The sequence below is a fragment of the Melopsittacus undulatus genome, chromosome 10 (genome assembly GCF_012275295.1).
Source record: "Melopsittacus undulatus isolate bMelUnd1 chromosome 10, bMelUnd1.mat.Z, whole genome shotgun sequence".
NCBI lineage: Eukaryota > Metazoa > Chordata > Aves > Psittaciformes > Psittaculidae > Melopsittacus > Melopsittacus undulatus.
The window spans coordinates 34,557,678-34,577,417 of record NC_047536.1 but is presented as its reverse complement, the minus strand read 5'-3'; the positions used below and the strand labels follow the sequence as shown (position 1 = coordinate 34,577,417).

The following is a 19,740-nucleotide window of genomic DNA, read 5'->3' as shown; positions in this document are numbered from 1 at the left end:
ACCTTCCTCTCCATCAGCTCCATCACAGCTCCCAGTGACAAGCCTTTCCTCACCACTGCTCCCTGCAGAAGCATTCCTGCCCTCAGAATCCCTCCCATGCAGGGAGAGCTGTGTTATCCAACAGAGCAGCAGCAGGGCTCTGCCTGCTGAAAGCAAGGGCTGTGGGAAATCCTTATCCTGCTGCCACATGCGGGAATACGGCCCCTGCCTCCCCTACAGCTGGGATGGCTTTTCCCCTTATGGGGGGAACTGCTGTTTACACAGAGGTAGGAAGTGTTATCCCTCCTACATGAAGTTTCTGGCTCTTCCTGTGGGCTGGCCTGGACCACATGGTTCAAACCTCTAAGGTTAAAAATGTCATCTGTGTAACCAGAACATCCAGCGAGGCACCAGCCTGCGAACTTCAAACGCAAAGACACACAAAGAAACGTCTTCAATGGCTTTAACAAAGCTGGTCACAAAATCCTCTTTTTCCTAGAAAACAGGATACGGCTGCTCCTGCCTAATCTGCAGTGGTGAGGCCTCCCCAGGCCGCCCTCCAGAGTGTATAGACTGGTATGGGGAGAGATACAGCTCCCGAGGGGGGGGGGGGGGGGTGTCGGCAGAGCCCCCTCCATGCAGGCAGGGGAAAGGTTTGCCGTGGTCACAAGGCAGGAGCACACCAGTAATGGTGCTGCCAGCTCCCCAGCAACCTCTGCACACAGCTTGCAGTAATTTGCTCCTGTAGCAATGTTTGCCCTGGAGCAAATGGTGCAGAGTGTGATGGGGGAGAAGAAAGGGCAAGAAACTCCTGTGTCCAACCTGGCCTTGAGCACTGCCAGGGATGGGGCAGCCACAGCTTCTCTGGGCACCCTGTGCCAGCACCTCAGCACCCTCCCAGGGAACAGCTTCTGCCTCAGAGCTCAGCTCAGTCTCCCCTCGGGCAGGTTCAAGCCATTCCCCTTGGCCTGTTCCTACAGGCCCTTGTCCCAAGCCCCTCTCCAGGTTTCTTGTACCCCTTTAGGCACTGGAGCTGCTCTAAGGTCTCCCCAGAGCCTTCTCCAGGCTGCACCAGCCCAGTGAAGCTGAACATACCCAATGGAGGACACACTGATCCTCCAGCTCGTTTTGGAGTACACCATTTTAAACACTCTGCTTCCATATGTGTGTATCCCCATTGCTTTCTGCTGCTGCTTTTACCCAGGTATTTGTGGTGAACAAGCACATGGCTGCAGCTCTGGATACCTGCACATCCCTGGAGCTGCAGTCCAGCTTGTCCTCAGCTCTAATGAGTCAATCAGTGACACACTCTGCATGAGAATGGCCTGGCAGGAGGTACGCAGGGGTGAAGATGCCAGGCACCAGACAGGGCACCCTGGGGGCTCTGAGGACCATCCTCCACCTGGCACCCCTGGGATTAACCCAAGCCTCACCCAGTAATCCCAAACCTCTTTTATTTGAGTAAATCCTTCCCAAAGGACCAAGCCAGGCAGCCCAGGCCATACCAGGGCTGATGACACTCACATACTGCAGCCAAACCAGCATCCCAGGATGCCGAGTTTCCTGGTGATTGTTTGAACAGGATGTTACGAGCACAAACCTTGACTTAAACTCAGCTTCTTGGATTCTGCCACTCAACTTTCCCCAAGAATTCGGTTTGCTGCCTGGGCCATGGTTTAACATCAGCTTCACCGCCTGCCCTGCCTCCTGCGTGCTCACACAAGCACCGAGAGCATCCTTAGTTAGTTCCGAAAGCATCTCCCTAGAAAGAAACCGGGAAGTAAAGATCAGGCACAGGCTGCTCCTGCACAGCTCGTCCCACCACACAGACCAGGCAGGAAATCACCTCGTTCTTTGTCTCGGTTTCAGCCACAGAGCTCAGGTGAAGGAATTTGGGTGGGTATCAAACGGGCAATAATCAGCTGCAAATGTTCATGTACGTTCACGGAATTTACACAAACCTGCATGTGACATTTTAAAGCCAGAGGAGAACCGTGACCACAGATAGACCCGTGCTACCCAGTCCTTGCATCGCCCTCAACAAGCTTTAGTTCACATTAACGCTTTTCTAGCGACAAGCCCATCCTATGGTTCCAAACCTGCCGACGGAGCCAGCTCACTGCAGAACCTGACCAATTGTTCCAGATCTGTATCCTGGTTTAAGGTGTCCTAAATATTAAGGGTGAAATCCTGCAAACACCTCCAGCTGCAGTGTTTCAGCTCCACAACCCCAGCCAACCGAGGAGCACGGCTCAAGCTGTGTATATGAAACCTCCCAGCTGGGAGAAGAAAAGGACGCCTGGCTGCTATTTCCAGGCAGACCACCACTAAATATCTCTTAACTCCTCATCATTAGTGGTACTTTGCTGCTTAACTCCTTGTTTATAAACCACTGCTGGGATATCTTCACAATGAAAGGCGCTATAACATTTCTAGGCTCTCATTTGCAATTGAAAGTGTGGGTAATAAAACAGCCCAGCTTTGTGGGCTGCCGCAGTTTCACCTTCCACAAAGGCTTTTACACACTGTCCGCCCGCCCGGGCAGCCAGCGAACACCTTCCCAGATAAAATAGATCAGACACATTCACACCGATAGTGAAAAACTGCGGGAGACATGATATTCCTGCTCTTGGAAAGCTGCGGAATAGCAGAGCAAAGCAAAGGAGTCTTTAAGGATGCGATCAGCTCCATTGTCCTCTGCGGGAATACATCCAGTTCTAATATTCCCTGGATCAAGGCCTTCCTCCCGAGCACAAACAGAATCAAGGCCATGCAGCAGAGGGTGAGAAGGTGATTTACAGCTCACCTGCCCTTCCCAGGTCTCTGAAGCAAGGAGAGCTCTTGCTGATGGGGCATGGTGAGAAGCAGGTTAAATCTCCCTGTGAATTCCAGACCCCTTTGACATCCGGACACTTTCTGCCCCTGGATCGGTTCCTTCCGCACCAGACACCATCCACCCCAGGGAGCCCAGTCATGGACATGAGCTGCTCGGCCACCGGTCCCCATCACCATGAGTCTGTGCTGGGCTCAATAGCAGCAGCGCTGGGAGCAGCAGCTGGAGCAGGAAAATCATAGCCGAGTTTTGGGTTCTTTCAGGCAAAACTAGCACCATCCCACCCCCAAACCCTATAGACTGTGATATTGTCTTTTGATTTGTTTGAGGGTTTTGTACAGGCAAACAGCTCCTGAGCTGTAAGCCAAACCTCCACCCTGCAGGTGAAGTTTAAGCCTCCCCACACAGTGGGTACCCCCTTTGTGCCGGTAGTTTGGGCTGCACACTGACCACAATCACATGTTGTAATTTGATGGAAGTGATCAAATGAAATATTAATAACAATAATTAACAACAAATATCGGTAGGATGGAGATCTTTGTGGAATGAAGCTTAAAGAGCACACAGACACACACGTTTGCTGCAGCTCTGATTTGGGGGTTCTATCTAGTAGTTTTGGGCAGGGAAGCAAAAAGCTGTCCCACATTTCCCCATCAAAACTAACTGCTCTATAAGAGCAACTCACGGCATGTGAGGGGGTGCTGGGAAGTGAACACAGCTGTGCTTCCCATGCCTGCATGGGTGCAACCTATGCACCACAGAGCCTGGGGGGCTTTGTGACCCAGACTGATGTGATCCACGGAGTGGGCAACTGGGCATGGTGACCTGCTGGACACCCATCAAACTGAGCATCTCCCACACTGGACACCCATCAAACTGAGCATCACCTACACTGGACACCCATCCCACTGGGCATCACCTACACTGGACACCCATCCCACTGGGCATCACCCATACTGAACACCCATCCTGACGGACACCCATCCCACTGAGCATCACCCACACTGGACACCCATCCCACTGTCACCAGCCTCGCCAGCCACGTGCCCAGTGCCCACCAGCAGCTCCCCCAGCACCGCGGCGGGTGCTCGAGCTGCGGCTGCAGGGGCCAAGGGCCCACCCCGGGGCTCACCACGGGCCGGGCAGGGGCAGCCGCACGGGTACCGGCAGCCGCCGCCTGCACCGGAGCGGGGCCGCGGCCGTGAGGAAAGTGCGGCCGCCAATGCTCAGGCTGAGGCGGCGGCAGCGGCGGGGCCGGGACCGGACGGGGCGGGCGGAGCCGCCGCCGCCATGGGGCTGCTCAACTTCAGCCGGGAGCCGGTGCCGGAGGCGGTGAGCGGGGACATGCACAACCTCAACCAGCTCAGCGCGCAGGTGGGGCCGGCCGCGGGGCGCTGCGGGCAGGCACAGCCGGGCCGGGGGGTCCCGGAGCAGCCCCGGTACCGGGTTCCGTGGGGTCTCCGGTAACGAGCCCAGTCAAGCCTCCGGTCTCCAAGCAGCCCCAGTACTGGGCCCCATTGGGCCTCCAGGTCCCAGCACCAGGCTTCCCGGTGGGTCTCAGCTTGCCCCAGGAGGGCACCGCGGTCTCCGGTGTCAGAGGCAGGGCCAAGGCAGCCCCCGAGCCCCGCAGGATCCCGTTGCTGCGGCTGTAACACGTTCCGGTTCACACCGTGCCCTGTGCGGGCAGCAGGGACCTGTCGGGCTCTGGGTTTTCCCGGTGGGAACGCAGCGGCCGGGCTGTGATCGCCACCCCCCTGCCCTCATCCCGGCTCGGTGCTCTCTGCCCAGCAGCACACATCTGCCTCTGGGTCCCACTGGGCAAACAGCGCCTGAGATGCAGGCTCAGCTCGTGATGGAGTTGGTGCAGGAGCTGAGGCTCTTTTAGCTCAGCTTGCCAGAACCCGGTTACACGAGGGGAGGGCAGGATGAGGCCCTGCAGCAGCAGAGCAGTCAGCCGTACCCGGGGCACAGCCAGCACTGGTGCTGCAGAGGGAGGCGATGGTGCTCTGCCCTACAGGCAGGCTCTGCAGTCTGCACAATGAAGGCAGCTACTAGACCCTTAACCAGTTCTTTTCCCTTCCCGAGTTAGCCTGGTTACCCCCTGGGGTTTATGAAACATAAGAGTAGACAGTCACATCTTTTTCCACTCACACATTTTGGGTTACACAGGATAGAACAGCAGTTTCAATTAGCCACAAGTCACAAAAGCCCCGTGCAGTGCCAGCTGCACAAACCCTTTGAGAGTCCCTCAAAAGCATCCGTGAGTAAACCCCATCCACAGGCATCTTGTAATGCTGAGGATGGGGTTGCCTTCCTGGCATGGGAGGTTGAACTCTGGGACCAATGTACCAGAGTCACACAGGGCTATGTCAAGGTCATGGGGGTAATGGGGGGGTGAGATGCTGGGATGCTCATACCTGACTCCATAACACTGTCCTGTTTCTCCACAGCAATTCTCATCACTGACTGAAGTGCTGTTCCGCTTTCTGACAGAGCCCAAGGAGGTGAGACACGTCCAGAACACCAGATGTGTGATTGCAGCTCTGGTGAGGAACGTGCAGAGATGAGGTTGTGTCTCTCTCTCGTGCAGGTGGAAAGGTTTCTGACTCAGCTCTCTGACTTTGCCACCATGAATAAGATCAGCTTGGGCCCCCTGAAAAACATAGTCAAAAGTATTCTTCTGGTACCCAGCGGTAAGTGAGACATTTGCATAGGCTGCCCCGAGGCCAGACTCTTGGGTCCATTCCTGCATGCTGCCAAAGGGCGTCTGCACAACTGCAGTGCCCTTGGTTTGCACAGTAACTGCGAACAGTAGCTAATAAAAGGTTTAGTGTTTAAGACTCAAGAATCCTCCTGTTGGAATATCCCTGTTTGGTGACTTGGGCTTTGTATCCTTTAAACCCCGCCTGCAGACAGCTCTCTGGATTAACTCAACTCACACATATGTGTGTTAAATGCAAGCACAATGTTGTGACAGTGCTTGGTGTAACCAGTACCTGTAAATCAGTTTGTCAGACCAGCCAGTCCTATGTTGGCACCAGGTCTCTGCAGCAGCTTCCACCGGTTTATTCAGTGGACCTATAGAGCAATAATAAAGTGACCCAGTACTGTAATTCCTGCAAGGACAAGTGCTGTTTGAGATACATAAGACAGTGTAAACACCCCTCTAAAGTGGGCTGGAAACTAGTTTGGTTCTAGATGGTGTAAAGCAGACGTCATAAGTAGGGGGGAAGAGGGGCAGAGGGATTCCCCTTGAATACCCCAGACTCCAGCACGTTATGGGATTCCTGTGATATTGTGGCTGCTGTTTGACATGAGAATGCATCAAACACCTCCACATCCATCCCATTGATCCCTCCTGTTATTAATAGTCCCTTGCTATTATCCTTCGGTCCTGGCTTCCCTGTAGCTGCCTCCCCAGCACTAAAGCCTCACACAACTGTTTCCTGCATTTGGTCTAAAGCAAATTCAAGCTATTTCTTCTACCCAGTTGTATCAGTGAATAATGTCCTTTCCTACAACTGTCCTGGGGGTATTTAACATGGAATTGGGATTTTCTGGCCTAGGTGCACTCAGGTCTTGTCATTGCTATTTCTGTGCCCTGGCTCCCATCCCATGTAAGTCTTCCTTAGCCACAGACAGTGTTGGGAAGGATTCCAGCAGATAACTTTGCCTGTGCTAGAGAGCAGAGAGCCACGTGGGACCGGCAGTCTCTTTGAATTTATGAGATTCCTGCTCTTGGCTTCAGAGAACAGAATCCTTGTAAACTTGCATGTGCTGCCGGTGCCCCAGAACAAAGGAGGCAGGCGCAGCGGGGGAAAGTGTTATATGCACACGTTCACACCCATAATCCAAAACACAGCAGGTAGGTCAAATTAGTAGCCTGCCAGCCTTAACAGCTCCCCTTTAACAAGCAAAGCTTCTATAGGAGAGAAAGCAGCAGCTTCAAAACACAACCGCTGCTGCGGTTCCCATGGATACCTGCAATGAAATCTCCCCCTCTCCCAGGCATTCCCAGAGCCTGGACTTTTAAAGCACCGGTCATCTGCAGAGATAGCGGCAGGCACAACTGGATTTCCTATCCCGAGGAGCTGTGGTTTGTTTCAAAACACAGGCTGAGAGCAGCAGCACAGGCTCCATCCCGATGTTTATGGCATCCAGTAAAGGTTGGTTTGGCTCAGGGAAAGGTGATTTTGCTTCTTTGCATTGTTGGTTCAGGTGCCCTGAAGAGGAACTTGTCTTCGGAACAAGTCCGAGCAGATTTCATTGCTCTAGGTGGGTCACCTGACTTCCCTAAATAAAAGACAATTAATATTTATCACATGGAGTAATCTCTGCTCTCTCCCACAGGCCTCAGTGAGGAGAAAGCCACTTACTTTGCAGAGCAGGTATGCATCCGTTTCTGCTGCTCCTGAGCCTCGGAGTGGGAGCTGGTGCAACCCCACACTGCTGCTGAGATGTGTCAGCATTGGGGTGCCTTCTGCCAAACCAGCTCAGGGGCTTGAAGTGATCCTCAGATAAGTGATGAGGAGCACTTTGCCTAATGACAGTTCTAGCCATGGCCTCTACCTCATCCGTTCTGTGGCTCCTGCCCTCGTGGTGCCTCTCCCTTGGTTGGTTTTGGCTTTGCACACTTCGAGCCCCAGGGTCATGCAGTTACATGAACACATGGCTTTTTGTGCAGATAGTTACAGCAAACCAGTGCTAAAACAAACCCAGCAAGTTCCATTTGCAGAAGTGACAAGGCAGAGGGAAACCCTGGCAGGACCCCACATCTGTGAAAGACCCCCCCTGAGCACATGAGCTCGGCCCTTTGCTCACCTCCACTTTGAGCTTCTGCCTCCTTTCTGACTGATGTTGAACATGCAGGTAACATAAATAGAGACCTCTGGGGTTGACTGCTCGATGTCTTTTGCCTTTGCAGTGGAAGGTGAATTCCCCCACCCTGACACGACTGGCTGTTGGTCAGACCCTGATGATCAACCAGCTGATAGATATGGAGTGGAAGTTTGGAGGTAACAGCTAAATCAGGAAGTGAATGGGGTGGGAAACCCACCAGCAGCTCTCAGCTAAATAACCTCTGTTATTATTCCACTGTTTAGCTAACAGATTATCTCCCTTCTTTCTGACTCACAGTGACTGCTGGGAGCAGTGAACTGGAAAAAGTGGGAAGTATCTTCTTACAGGTATATCTACATCAGAGAGTTCACCTTGTAGTGTGCTGTTAAGGGACAAGCAACAACCAAGCATGTGGGCAGTCCTGGCTGTGACTGGGGTTGAAGGAAAGCTGGGTCTCATGGAACAAGCCCTGCAACTGGGCTTCTGCTTCACCTTCCAAGGGCAGCTGCCAGCACACAGCAGGCACACTGCTGTTCCCTTCTGAAGCCATCCTGTGTCACAGCAGCAGAGCCCATCCTGAAAACCTCTTCAGAAAGCTCAGTCTAGCAAAGGTTATCTGGGGGGTGTGGGGTGTGTGATCCTTTGGAGAACATCCATAGAGCCTCCCGATGCCCAAGGAATCTGTTCCTACACTGACACTTCCTCAAAGGCCAAATACATGTGTGCTTTGCAGCAGGCTGAAGCTCACTGTACCCCTGGTACTTGTGCCTTTTCATGGTGCTCAGAGCACAGCGTCCTCCACATTAACACCTCTGCTTTTTCTCCCCCCAAGCTGAAGCTGGTGATTAAACAAGGGAGTCAAATGGAAAACGTGTATCTGGGTAAGTTAACGGCTGTGGGGAAGCAGCAGCTCTGGGGTTGCTGGAGGTGGGGGAGCTTTGGGTACAGAACCCACATGGGTCTATGCCAGAGCGGGGCTGGAGGATGCTGCTCCCCTGGCAGTCAGTGGCAGTATCTGGGAATGCTCACTGCATTCCAGGCATCCTGGAGAAACCTACATCTGCTGTGGAGCTGCAGAAAGCAGCCAGAGCAGCAGCAGAGTTAGATGGTAAACAACTCCCAGGGTTTGGTCACCGTTAGGAGAATCCCAGCCTGGAATCCCACACAGCCCAGCTGCAGTGTGCAGAAACAGCTGCTGAGGGTCACTGTGTCTAATCCTGCCCAGCTTAAGCAGGTAGCACCAGAGCAGCGTTTCCCATGCTGAGAGCATGACCTGCAATCCAAGACTCGATGCCTCTCTCTGGTTTTCCTGCAGAGTTGACTTTGCCTCAGTTCTACAGTTTTCTGCATGAAATGGAACGGATCAAAACCAGTCTGGAAAGCTTCAGCTGAAGCAGCTCAGGACTGGACACCATCAGTGGGATGCACCTCGTGGGCCGGCAGATCTGCCCTTTCCCAGCTGATCTGCCACCTCGGTAAGAGGAAAGGCTGTGCAAGGAGCAGTGCTGCTGTGGCCCAGAGGGACCACGAGTCCCTCAGAACCTGAAACTTCAGCATTTTCAAGCAGCTGCAATCCACTTAGTTTTTATATATATTCTTATGAGGAAACTGTGGTCAAAATATATGGAAACTTGCATTGAAATAGCAAATAAATAAACCCATTCACATCCTACTCCATTTGTATCAGAATCTGATCGTGTGAGGGAAGGAGAAAGGAGCAGAGAATCATTTTCAAACTTGAAGAGTTAAGGGAGAGATGACCCAACCCAGAACATTCTATGATGCTATGACAAGGGAAGCGAGGAGAGCATCTAACCTGATGCATCACTTAGTGCTCACTCCCAGGCCTCTCACTTCTCTTGCATTGAGAAATGGGTTGGTTGCATTCTTCCCAATCATGCCTTGTTATGGAAAAGTACCTCACTGGTGGATTTTAAATCTTAAACAACCAAACATCTGCCTCTGTGCATAGGGGGGGGAAGCATCTCAGGGGTGATGAAATCCAGTTTGTGCTGAGCTGCAGCGAGCACTCTTCAGTCTGCAGCCTGTGTGATGCTGCACAGTCAGACCCAGCCTGTTCCCTGATGGATGTAACAGCCAGACCCCATGAAGAGCCATTAGCTCGACCCTTTGGTTGCGCAGCTCCCTCTGGAAGCGGAGGGTGCCCCTGACCTGACACAGGCAGTGAAAGCTGTTCTGTTCACCCATGTCCAGAACAGTCAATGCCACCACCTCTCAGCAGCCTGAACTTGTCATCTCCTCCCACAGCACAAAGCAGAACCGAGCTCCCTCCTACAGCATGTTCCTTCCACCACTGAGGCTTCCCAAGGCACCTCCATGTCCTGACACACTCGGTGGTCACAGAGTGAATAAACAGCAGCACTGGGCAGACCCTGGTGAGATGCTTCCCATTTCCAGCCTATACCTGAAGCAATGCCCTGTCCTGCAGCATCCTGCAGGTCTACTGTGGGACAAGGAGCACTGCAGCCCCGTGCCCACATCTGCTTCCAGTTAAAGCCACAGACAGCTCTGGTGAGAAAGGCATCACAAAGTCCTCCCTGTGACTCAGCTCTACCCACAGGTTCTCAGCTTGCAGAAGCCCAGTCCTGTGTGAGTGCCCAGCCTCAGGAATGGGTACAGCCTGAACCCTGTGTTGGGAAAACAGCTCAGGGAATCCTGCTGGCAAAGCCGGGACAGTGGCTGTGTGGTTATTCTCCCACATATCAGACCATTCACAAGCATCTCAAGATTTGGCACACGATTAAAGTCAAAATTAAACACATAAGCCCAAAAAATCCTCAGAAATAGTGCCCTGCACAATATTCCATCTCCTTTTGGGTGGCAGGAAAAGCTGTTTCAGGGAGGAAGAAAAGGTCCAAAGGGTTTCTCAGAACAAAAGGAATATTTTGCTTTACGTTTACTGCTGCCTGTTCCCCTTATATCTCCTTGCCCACCTGGTGCCAGGGCAGCACCACTCACCCCTGCCCAGTCACAGCACAAGGTGACCACAGCAGTGCTGGAGACGCTGCCAGGATCTGTTGTGGGTGAGGACTCCATCACCCGCTGCCATGTTCCTCCCCCTGCCCACTGGGATGGAGCCGCAGGCTCAGAGCTGATGCACACTGCATCCTGCAGACCCCAAGAGCAGGAGTCACCTCCATGCAGCTCCACAGCCCCCATGGGCATCTCTGGTGTGACCTTCACGCTGCCCCAGCAGCAGCCAGCACCCAGCAGCGCTCTTTCATCCCACACGCTCAGCTGTGCATGAGCTGAGCTGGCAGCCCCGCAGGGGAGGAACACAGGATGGAGCCAGCGCTGGCATGGGGCGACGCCAACCAGGGGGAACTGGGTCACCCTCCCGACCCCACTGCCCAAGGGCAAGCAGAGCACCGGGAAGCCCCATAGCAGCCTTGTCCCTCCTGCAGAGCACGGCCACGGCCTTGCTGCAGGCACAGGGCACGATGGTGAACACCCAGAGCCCTGCACCGGGATGCAGTGAGGGAACCTGGCACAGCCGCAGCCAGGGGAGCGGGGACCGGGCCCCGGTGGTTTCCGGGCGGCCCCGCGGGGCTCGGTGCTTCCGGCTGCCCGTCAAGCCCAGCCAGGCGAGCGCTAATCTCGGTGGGGCAGCGGGCGCGGGGGAAACGGGGCCCCCACCGGCCCGGGGGGTGCCAACCGTGCTCCTGCCGCGGTTTGCCTCTCCGGGGGCAGCCCCCCCGCTCCCCCTGCCCGGGCCCCGGAGCAGCAGCACAAGCACCTCCCGGCAGGCTCGGATGCTCACACAGCCCTGTTGGCCACAATGAGGAGCACGCTGCACCCCAGCTCCCAGGCACCCCTCTGCCATCATCGGGGGCGCACGCAGCCCTGTCAGCCTCCTGCAAAGAGCAGGGAGACAGGAGCTGTGCTCACAGGGTCTGTCACTTCCCAGCACTGATGTGATGCTGTTGTGATTCTCTACCGTGTCAGATGCTAATGGCCAAGGGAGATGGGATGGTTTTGGATGCAGCATCTTCTCCCCGCTGGAAACACGGCTGCAGTTCCCTTCACGTGTGAAGGAGCCCTCTGAGCCCCGAGAACAAAAGGCTCAGACACAGGCTCCATTCCTGCCTGCGAGCCTGCGGCCGGCAGGGAAGGAAGGAACCAGGCCTTGCTGCCGGTTCTGCCTGACCTTGAGCAGGTCGTGTGGGAAGCAGCTGAGCTCCCACGGGTTCCCTCTGCATTCAGGCCTCAATGGGAGCTGCTCCATGCTTTGGTCTTTATCCCTGTCCCAGCTTTCCTGTTTGCAAAATGGGGCAACACATCCTGGGGGTGGCCAGACTGGGAATGAGCCAGGAATGAGCCATGGCAGGTGAGACAAGCAGGGGGAAGAGCTGCAGGCAGTAGGCACAGCAGCAGCCCTTAGCTCAGCCCAGTCACAGACTGCAGTGAGGGTCCAGCATCGTGCCTGGCCCTGTTGAACATCAGTCTAGAGGGAAAACGCTTTGCCTCCATCATGGCATTAATCCCACAAAGAGCAGCACCATGTCCCAGGATTGAGCTCTCAGCCTACCTTGGGACAGGCTTCTCTTTGCTTAGGGCAGACAGGGAGGGATCCCATCCCACTCTGCCTGTGAAACTGAGCTGCTGCCTCCCATTCTCACATGTGGAGGGAGGGAAATGCTGCTGGTGTCCAAAGCAGTGGAAATATTCCTAGCATGTCCCCCTCTCCCCAGCCTTGCCATCTCTCGAGGCACTCCTTTGTCCAGGCACACTGGGAACAATTGGGGTTGCTCAGCCAGACCGCAGGCTGTCGATCAGCCGAGCGAATGAATGCTCCAGCATACGGAACCCATCTTCTCCAGCAGCACGGGGAGGTGGCCACCAGAAACAGGGCCTGTGGCACAACAGCACAGGCAGAACAATTCCCGGGCACCAGCACCAGAACCAGCCCTGAGAAGGACGGTGGGAGCTCAACCAGCCCATTGGAGAACAAGGAGGGGAACGCTGGGCTTTCCCACACCCCACTGCCGTGGCTGACACAACACTAATGTCCCAATGGCCAATGCCGAGGCCCCTATGCACACCCAGCACCCTCAGGACAGCCCTATTCAGCACCAACTGCAACTCCTTCCCTGCAGACACAGCCTCACTACCAGTGCCTGGCCCTGCCATGACAGGCTGCCATGTCCCCAGCACCCCGGTGTGGCTGCTCCCCTCCATGACACCCCAAGCAGCATCCTGTGTGACAGGGGGAGCATCCACGGAGGCACCTCTGGTACCCAGCACCCAGCTCCATTGTACAGGCTGCTCAGTCTCAGGGGCATCACTGCCAAGCGAAGCTGCTAATGAGGTTTAACCCTGATCATGAATCCGCCATGGAAAGAGAAGGGAAGTGGGATTAACCCCTGTGCTGCTGCCACAGCCCAGCAATGGGGAGGAGCTTTGTCTGAAAGTGTGCTCTGAACAAGTCCCAGAACCCAGGTGAGGACTCTCCTGCCACCCCATGCCACCAGCATAACAGCATTGCTGCTCTCAGAGGATCTCTATACCCATAATACTGTGTCCCCTGTGCATGGTGCCCTCGGGACAGGTTTTGGGGCACCAGCCCATGTGTCCCCATTAGCAGCTGAGCCTGAATCCTTCCTAAATGTGGTTTCATGCTGGTGAGTGTGATGGAGGCTGATGAGTGGGATGGAGGCTGAAGAGTGGGATGCAGTCAGCCCATGCAGGAGGCAACACTCCATCAGGGCAGCTGGAACGTGGCTGCCCACAAGCACTGCTTATGCTTCTACATGAAACCTGGAGGCTGCAAGGCCAAGGACCCTTCCGGTGCTGGGACCCTGCCTCACGTCCCCCCCGGGCTGGGGACTATCCCTGCGCGTTCCTCTACACTGAGCCCTCTGTGTGCTTGGGGGGGGCACCGGCAGGGGCAGCTCCATTCCTCCAGCTCAGCATCCCCGTGGGGAGCTCTAGAGCTCCCCGGACCCCCCTCCCCGTTCCTTCCGCCGCTCACATCCCTGCTGAGCCCGGGCAAGCTCACGGCACCGCAGGGACAAGGCACTGACCCCCCCCCCCCGCGGTGCGCAGGGCTCAGCAGCAGGGGGCGCCAAAGCACCGCGCAGCAGCTCCGCGCAACCCGCGCCCCCCCCCGCTCCGCGCATCCCTCCCCGATCCCCCCCCCCCCGGCACCGCTCCCGCATCTCCCGTCCTCCCTCCTCGGGCATCCCCCCTCCATCCTCCGGGATCCCTCCCTGCATCCCCCCCCACCCCATCCCTGCCTTTGCCACCTCCTTCCCTCCGAGCATCCCTTCCTCCCTCCCTGCCCCATCCCTCCTCCCACCCCCAGCACCATCCGGCCCCCCTTCCAAAGCCGAGCATCACCCCAAGACACTGACGGGTTGGACTGCACCATTCTGCCTCCGGACCTCTCCTCCCCCTGCCCACCAAGCAGAGCTCCCCCCCCAGCCCAGGGCAGGGGGACAGGAGCTGCTGCAGGCCTGCCCACCCCCCCTGGCTCACTGCATTCCAGATTTATTCAAATCACAGTAAACCGCAGCCCCCATTGTCCCCATTCCCTGCCATCCCCCATGGATGGTGCCTGAGTGTGCCACATCCCACCCTGCACCCCGTGATGTGCTGGGTCAGGTCATCAGCCAGGGCAGCTTTGCTAAGAGCACATTAGAAATGATAACAACCACAAGGCAACCCACTGCCTCTTGGGGCCACCTCATCACCCAGCCAGGCTGGCCGGTATTTTTAGCTTCCACTACCAAGGAACTGACTGCATACATGCATATATATATATATATATATATATATATATACACCTAAAAATCACCACCTCACCATCTATGTGGGCCACATGGGAGAGAGCAGGTGCCCTCTCCCAGCTGCAAGTAGCCTCTGCAGGGCCAGGCCCTGGGGAGGGCAGCAGGACAAGGGATGCTGGATCCTCTGCAGTCATCCTGGTGCAGCACAGGGCACCCCTGTGCTCAGGCAGGCCCCCCCCCCAAGCTGGCCCAGCCCAGATCCAGCTGTGTGGGGAGGGGGACCCAGAGCCCCCTGTGCAAAGCTGTGGGTGCCAAATGCTGCCAGAGCAGGTTAGAGAGGAGGAGCAGGCACCTTCTCACCAGCTTTCCTACTTGATCCAGCTCATGTATAAGTGAATTCTGAGCACACAATGCAGTTATTGAATAAAATTATGCTTTTTTTAGTACTCATATGCATGCTGGGTTTAAGGCTCTGCCTAGAAGCCAACCTCACAGCCAGGAGCAGAGATCAGAGGGATAACCCAGGCCAAGCCCAGACCCACACCAGGCTCAGGGGGCTGCGAGACACAGATGAAAGCACAGCACCAACAAGGGCAGGTCTGCCCCATCGCTTCTTCCATCCCAGGGAAGGAGGAAAAAGCCCTCCTGCCTGGGACAAGGATGCAGCAAGGAAAGCCCAGGGGCTGCCTGTCCTCTCCCTGTCACCATCTCCATCCCCCATGGTGTCAGTGTCTGCCTGCACTGGCGAGGACCAGCCCTGCCTTCCCCTCCGCCATGGCCCTCCCAGCAGCGAGGCTCTGCCAGCTCCATCTGCAGCAAGCACCAGGCCACGGGGCAGGACCAGCAGCCGCCGTTGCTTGGAGCACATCACGGGTGTGAGAAACGGGTGTCTGCAATAATGGCACCAGGAATAACCACAGCTCACTCACCACAGCCGCGTGCTCCTGCTCTGCCTCCAGCTCCAGCCTCAGCCCTGCCCAAGGCTGCTCCCTGCCATGATGTGCCCCTGTTTCCAACCTGCTTTATTGCTTCCTTCCTGCAGCCCTGCCCGGCCCAGGTGCCGACAGTCCCCCATCCCTCCCACCCAAAGGCTCCCACATTAACGCTTCTCCTTCCTGCAGCTGGTTTGGCTTTTATCACTCCCCCTCCTCCCAGCAGGACCCTGTGAGTTGGGGGCACAAACCCCCCGCAGCTGGGGGATCTGCTGTCCTGTGACAGGCAGTGCTGCCTAAACACAGTGCAGCACAAAGGGTTCACAGGGCTTTTATTGCGGCTGATCCCTGCGCCGCTCCCCCAGACCTGCCTGGAGCAGAGCCTGCCCTTGCAGCCAGTATTTGGCAAACCACCCTCCCGAGGGCCCCTCGGCCGGGCCAGGGCTCAGCTCCCCACAACAGAGCAGCCGGAGGGCAGCGGGTCCTCCTCCATCACCAAAACCGGCTGCGGCGGCAGCGCTGGCTGCGGTTGGTGCCATCTGTTCTGTAGGCACAGCCCCGTGTCACGCTGTGCTGCGGGAGCCAAGCCAAAGCGCCCAGACCCTGCTGGGGCACCCGCATGGGAGCCAGGCTTTGAGTGCGGTGACCGATGCGGTTCCCAGCCCTGGTGAAAGGACGAGGGCATGGATGGAAGCCAGCAGCACCTCCCCTGGCTCTGCAGATGAGCCCTGTGGGTGCTGGGGCTGTGGGGCAGTGTGGGGGGTGCCAGGGCTCGGGGGGGGGGGGGGGGGGTCAGCCTGGGGATGTGGGCACCGTGTGTGTCCCAGCAGGGAGCAAAGCACCAGTGTGTCCCAGGGAGGACACGGCAGTGGTGGGGCTGGAGCAGCACTGGGGAGCCCTGTGCTGGGCTCCGTCCCGCTCCACTTGCTCCTCATTGAAAGGATTTGTCAACAGGGAGCTGATGAGTCCTGCGGGAGCTCACCCACCTCCAGCACCACCTCCCGCGGGTGCAGGGCCCCGAGAACCGGCTGGGTCCCAGCAAGCACCCGTGGCAGAGGGACTGTACCCACTGTCCCATCAAATACCCCAGTGTGAGGTCCCCAGTCCCTGCCCCGGGCACCACGGTGGCTCAGCAGGTGCTGAGACCATAGGGTGTTCCTTGAGAGATGCTCAACGTGGCCCGGGCAGTGCTTGGCACAGGGAGCGGCCGCATGCTGCCGGGAGAGGCATATTCTTTCACTGGGAGAACAAGAGGAGCCCTCTGATGGCTGCCTGTCCCTTGTAAACACCAACTTCAGAGCATCAGATTACAGCCGCTGCCTAGGCTCCAAAGGAGATGGTGATACTGAGAGCAGGAGGCACCCTGCCCACACCCTGCCTGCGCCCTGTCTGCACAATGGGTGCTGCTGGGCAGTGCTGGGGTTTGGCACCATGGCACCACTGAGGCCTTGGCACCGGCTCTTTCACTGCAGGGCTGCAGGGTCCAGTGGGAGCAATAGCCCTCCTGCCCCCTCAGTAGAATCATAACATGGTTTGGGTTGGAAGGGACCTTAAGATCATCCACTTCCAGCTCCCTCCATGGGCAGGGACACCTCACACTAGATTATGTCACCCGAAGCCCATCCAGCCTGGCCTTGAACACTGCCGGGAACTGATGTCTCTGACCCCACACATCTGAGCTTGGGGCCTGCAGGAGCTGCTCTGCCTTTATCCTGTGCCGGGGGCCTGCCAGGACTGCTGCCCTCACAGCCCTGGGTGCAGGGCTGGGCACAGGGCACCCATGACAGGGACAGCATCACAGCTCTGGTGCAGCCTCGGGGGGGGGGATCACCCCACATCCCTGCACACGGCAGCCCCTCGGGAGTGCAGCACGGACGGTTCCCACACAAGGGCTTTGGGACCCAAACCCCGTGGGTCAGGGCTGGGGCGATGCTGCTGCCTCCTCTGTCCCGCATCCCAGCGCCGGGCTCGGGGGATGCACGGACCCCCCCTCCGCAGCAGCGCGGTACAGCCCCGCCCGCACGGAGCCCTGCAGCGGGTGGGCACCGAGCCGCTGCCTGCACCGCAGCCCCCCCCCGCTGCGCTCCCCCCCCCGGCCCGGTAGTGGGCAGGGAGCGGGCGCTGCCCTCCGGGGCTCGCTCGGGCACCGGGTGCACGGAGCCGGCGGGGACACGAGGGACGGCGGCTGCGCCTCGGCGGCCCCCGCGCTGCGGCACCGGGCGGGGGGGGGGGCTCAGCTGCGCGCTGCGGCCGGGGCTCAGCTGCGCCCCGCTCCCGGGGGGGTCCCGGCCCCGGCTCCGCCGCTGCCCGCACTGCCTGCCCACCGCCCGGCCCGAGCTGCCCGCTCTGCTCCTCCTCCTCCTCCTCCTCCTCTCCCTCGGGCGGCCGCAGCCCTCTCTAATCCCACGGGAATAAAATCCGCTCTGCGGCTGGGGGAGCGGAGCGGGCCCCGGGCTGCGGGGCGGGGAGGGCTCCGGTGCCGCTCCGGTGCTGCTCCGGGTGAGCCCCCCCCCCCCATCCGCTCTCTGCAGCCATAGCAACCGCGATGGGCTGTCCCAGCCCGGGCCGCAGCGCCATGAAGGCACGGAGAGGGGCGCCGGGGAAGAAAGAGCCGCGCCTGGAGCTGGGCGAGCTCCCGAGGGGCTGGCACGAAGCAGCAGGCGACGGGAGCTGGTCCCCAGCTCCCTTTGTAGCGCTCCCTGACACAGATTCTCGCTCCATGGCTGACTTTGCAAGTTTCCCCATCCTCTTTCCCCCTCCTCCTCCTCCTCCCGGCTCCTTTTCATGCGACTGAATTATCCCCGGGAGGAGGGAGATGCTGGAAATCCTAGGGAGGAAATAAAGCCGTGCGGGTCTGTGCAGGCGGCCGCAGCCTGGCCGCCCCCAGGAGCCTGCGAGGGGCAGGGACAGGAGCTGCTGCCGGGTCAGCGCCCATGAACCCCGTGAATTTGAAAGCCATTGAGGAAGCAGGAGAGCCGCAGCGAGCCCGCGGTGGGTGCCAGAGCATGGGCCCTCCATGAGCCGCGGCTGCTGCCCCACAGCACCCTCGGGCACGGAAGATGATGCATTCACTTCCCCCGAGAGATGCCTTGTTTGGGGGCTGGTACAAACCACGCAGGGCTGAGCCTCCAGGGCAGCCTCTGTCCCAGCGCTGCAGCTCATGGGGCCCTGGGCAGCAACGGGAAGGGGGAGGCAGGGCCAGAGGGAGCGCAGGAGCAGCAGGGGAGGCTGTAGCTGAGATGTGGGATGCGATGGAGCGGGACGGGGAGGTGGGTGCGGGATAGCGGCTCCTCCAGCCAGCGGCACGCAGAGCAGCTCCTGCTCCTGCAAGCAGGGTGGGTGGAGCGTGCTGTCACTTTTTGGTGCTGGGCAAGCCCGGCATCGCTGTCGCAGGATTGCTGCCTGTGCTCTGATGAGTCAGGAGCGGCACTGCCACGTTTTTCCTCCTACCAGGCAGTGTCCCGTGGTGGGTCGGTCGTGCTCCACACCGGGATGCTCCCGCATATGCGGTGCTGGGTGGGTGGGTGGCGCTCCAGGGAATCCGCGCTGGAGCAAAGGGCTGCGCTGGGATGAGGACACTGACCCTCAGCTCAGGAGAGATACAGAGCGCCTGGCTCAGGCGGTGATCCCATGGGACGTGGGCATGTTCCTGTGCCTGCGTCCCACCTCCTCTGCCAGACAATGAAACACTGCCCTCCTTCCCAAGTCGCAGCAGAACAAATAAAGCAAGCGCCATATGGTGCCAAGACACGTTGGAAATGGGGCCAAGCCCAGGAGGTAGGGGCGATGGCAAATCTCCAGCCCCACACCAGACCCATCTCGAGCTCCAGGCCAACACGCCCTGGGGAGCAGAGCACCCCCTCCTCAGCACCCACTCCTCCTCCTCCTGCAGCCACTGCCCTGCTCGCGGGCACAGCTCTGCATGTCAGCCATGGCTGTGCAGTGACTCACTTGCCCTCCTCCCTGCCCGCAGTGCTGGAAGCATGGAAACCACAGCTTCATGCTCTAAGGGCTGGGGACACTGGAGCCACCGCTGGAGCAGCACTGGGGCAATCAGGAGATAACACCCACAGGACAAGCGTGAGTCCTGCTCTGCTCCCCCCAGGACCACAGGCAGGAGCTGCAGCAGCAGCCAGTTTGTGCTCTAAAGCCCCTGCAGCCCCACAGCTCCAGCACACCACAGATACAGGACCCTGCTGTGAGCAGAGTGGCATTGCCTTTCTATTTCTATGGCATCTGCCATAGAAATGCTCCTGCCTGGATCCTCCCACAGACCTGCAGCTCATGGATGCCCAATGTGCTTTCAGGCAAGTCATATCCAGACAGACATGTAGAAGGGAGATACCTCCAAGCAGAGCTGGACATCCCCATGGCTTTCAGAGGTGCTGTGAACCCTCAATCCTCCCAC

At 57.9% G+C, this 19,740-nt stretch overlaps 1 protein-coding gene across 2 annotated transcripts; it reads left to right on the top strand.

The window, feature by feature from the left end:
• Positions 1 to 4,042: 4,042 nt before the first annotated feature.
• On the top strand, positions 4,043 to 9,313 carry COMMD7 (COMM domain containing 7). 2 transcript variants are annotated; one of them, XM_034067266.1, is made up of 9 exons: positions 4,043 to 4,144; positions 5,263 to 5,316; positions 5,403 to 5,505; positions 7,031 to 7,087; positions 7,163 to 7,200; positions 7,737 to 7,827; positions 7,949 to 7,998; positions 8,484 to 8,532; positions 8,967 to 9,313. In XM_034067266.1, the coding sequence occupies exons 1-9, from the start codon at positions 4,103 to 4,105 to the stop codon at positions 9,041 to 9,043; spliced, it is 561 nt and encodes a 186-aa protein (XP_033923157.1). In that variant the 5' UTR covers positions 4,043 to 4,102; the 3' UTR covers positions 9,044 to 9,313. The 2 variants fall into 2 exon arrangements, with proteins under 2 accessions (XP_033923157.1, XP_033923156.1); XM_034067265.1 differs by having other exon boundaries at positions 4,055 to 4,186.
• The last annotated feature ends 10,427 nt before the right edge of the window (positions 9,314 to 19,740 follow it).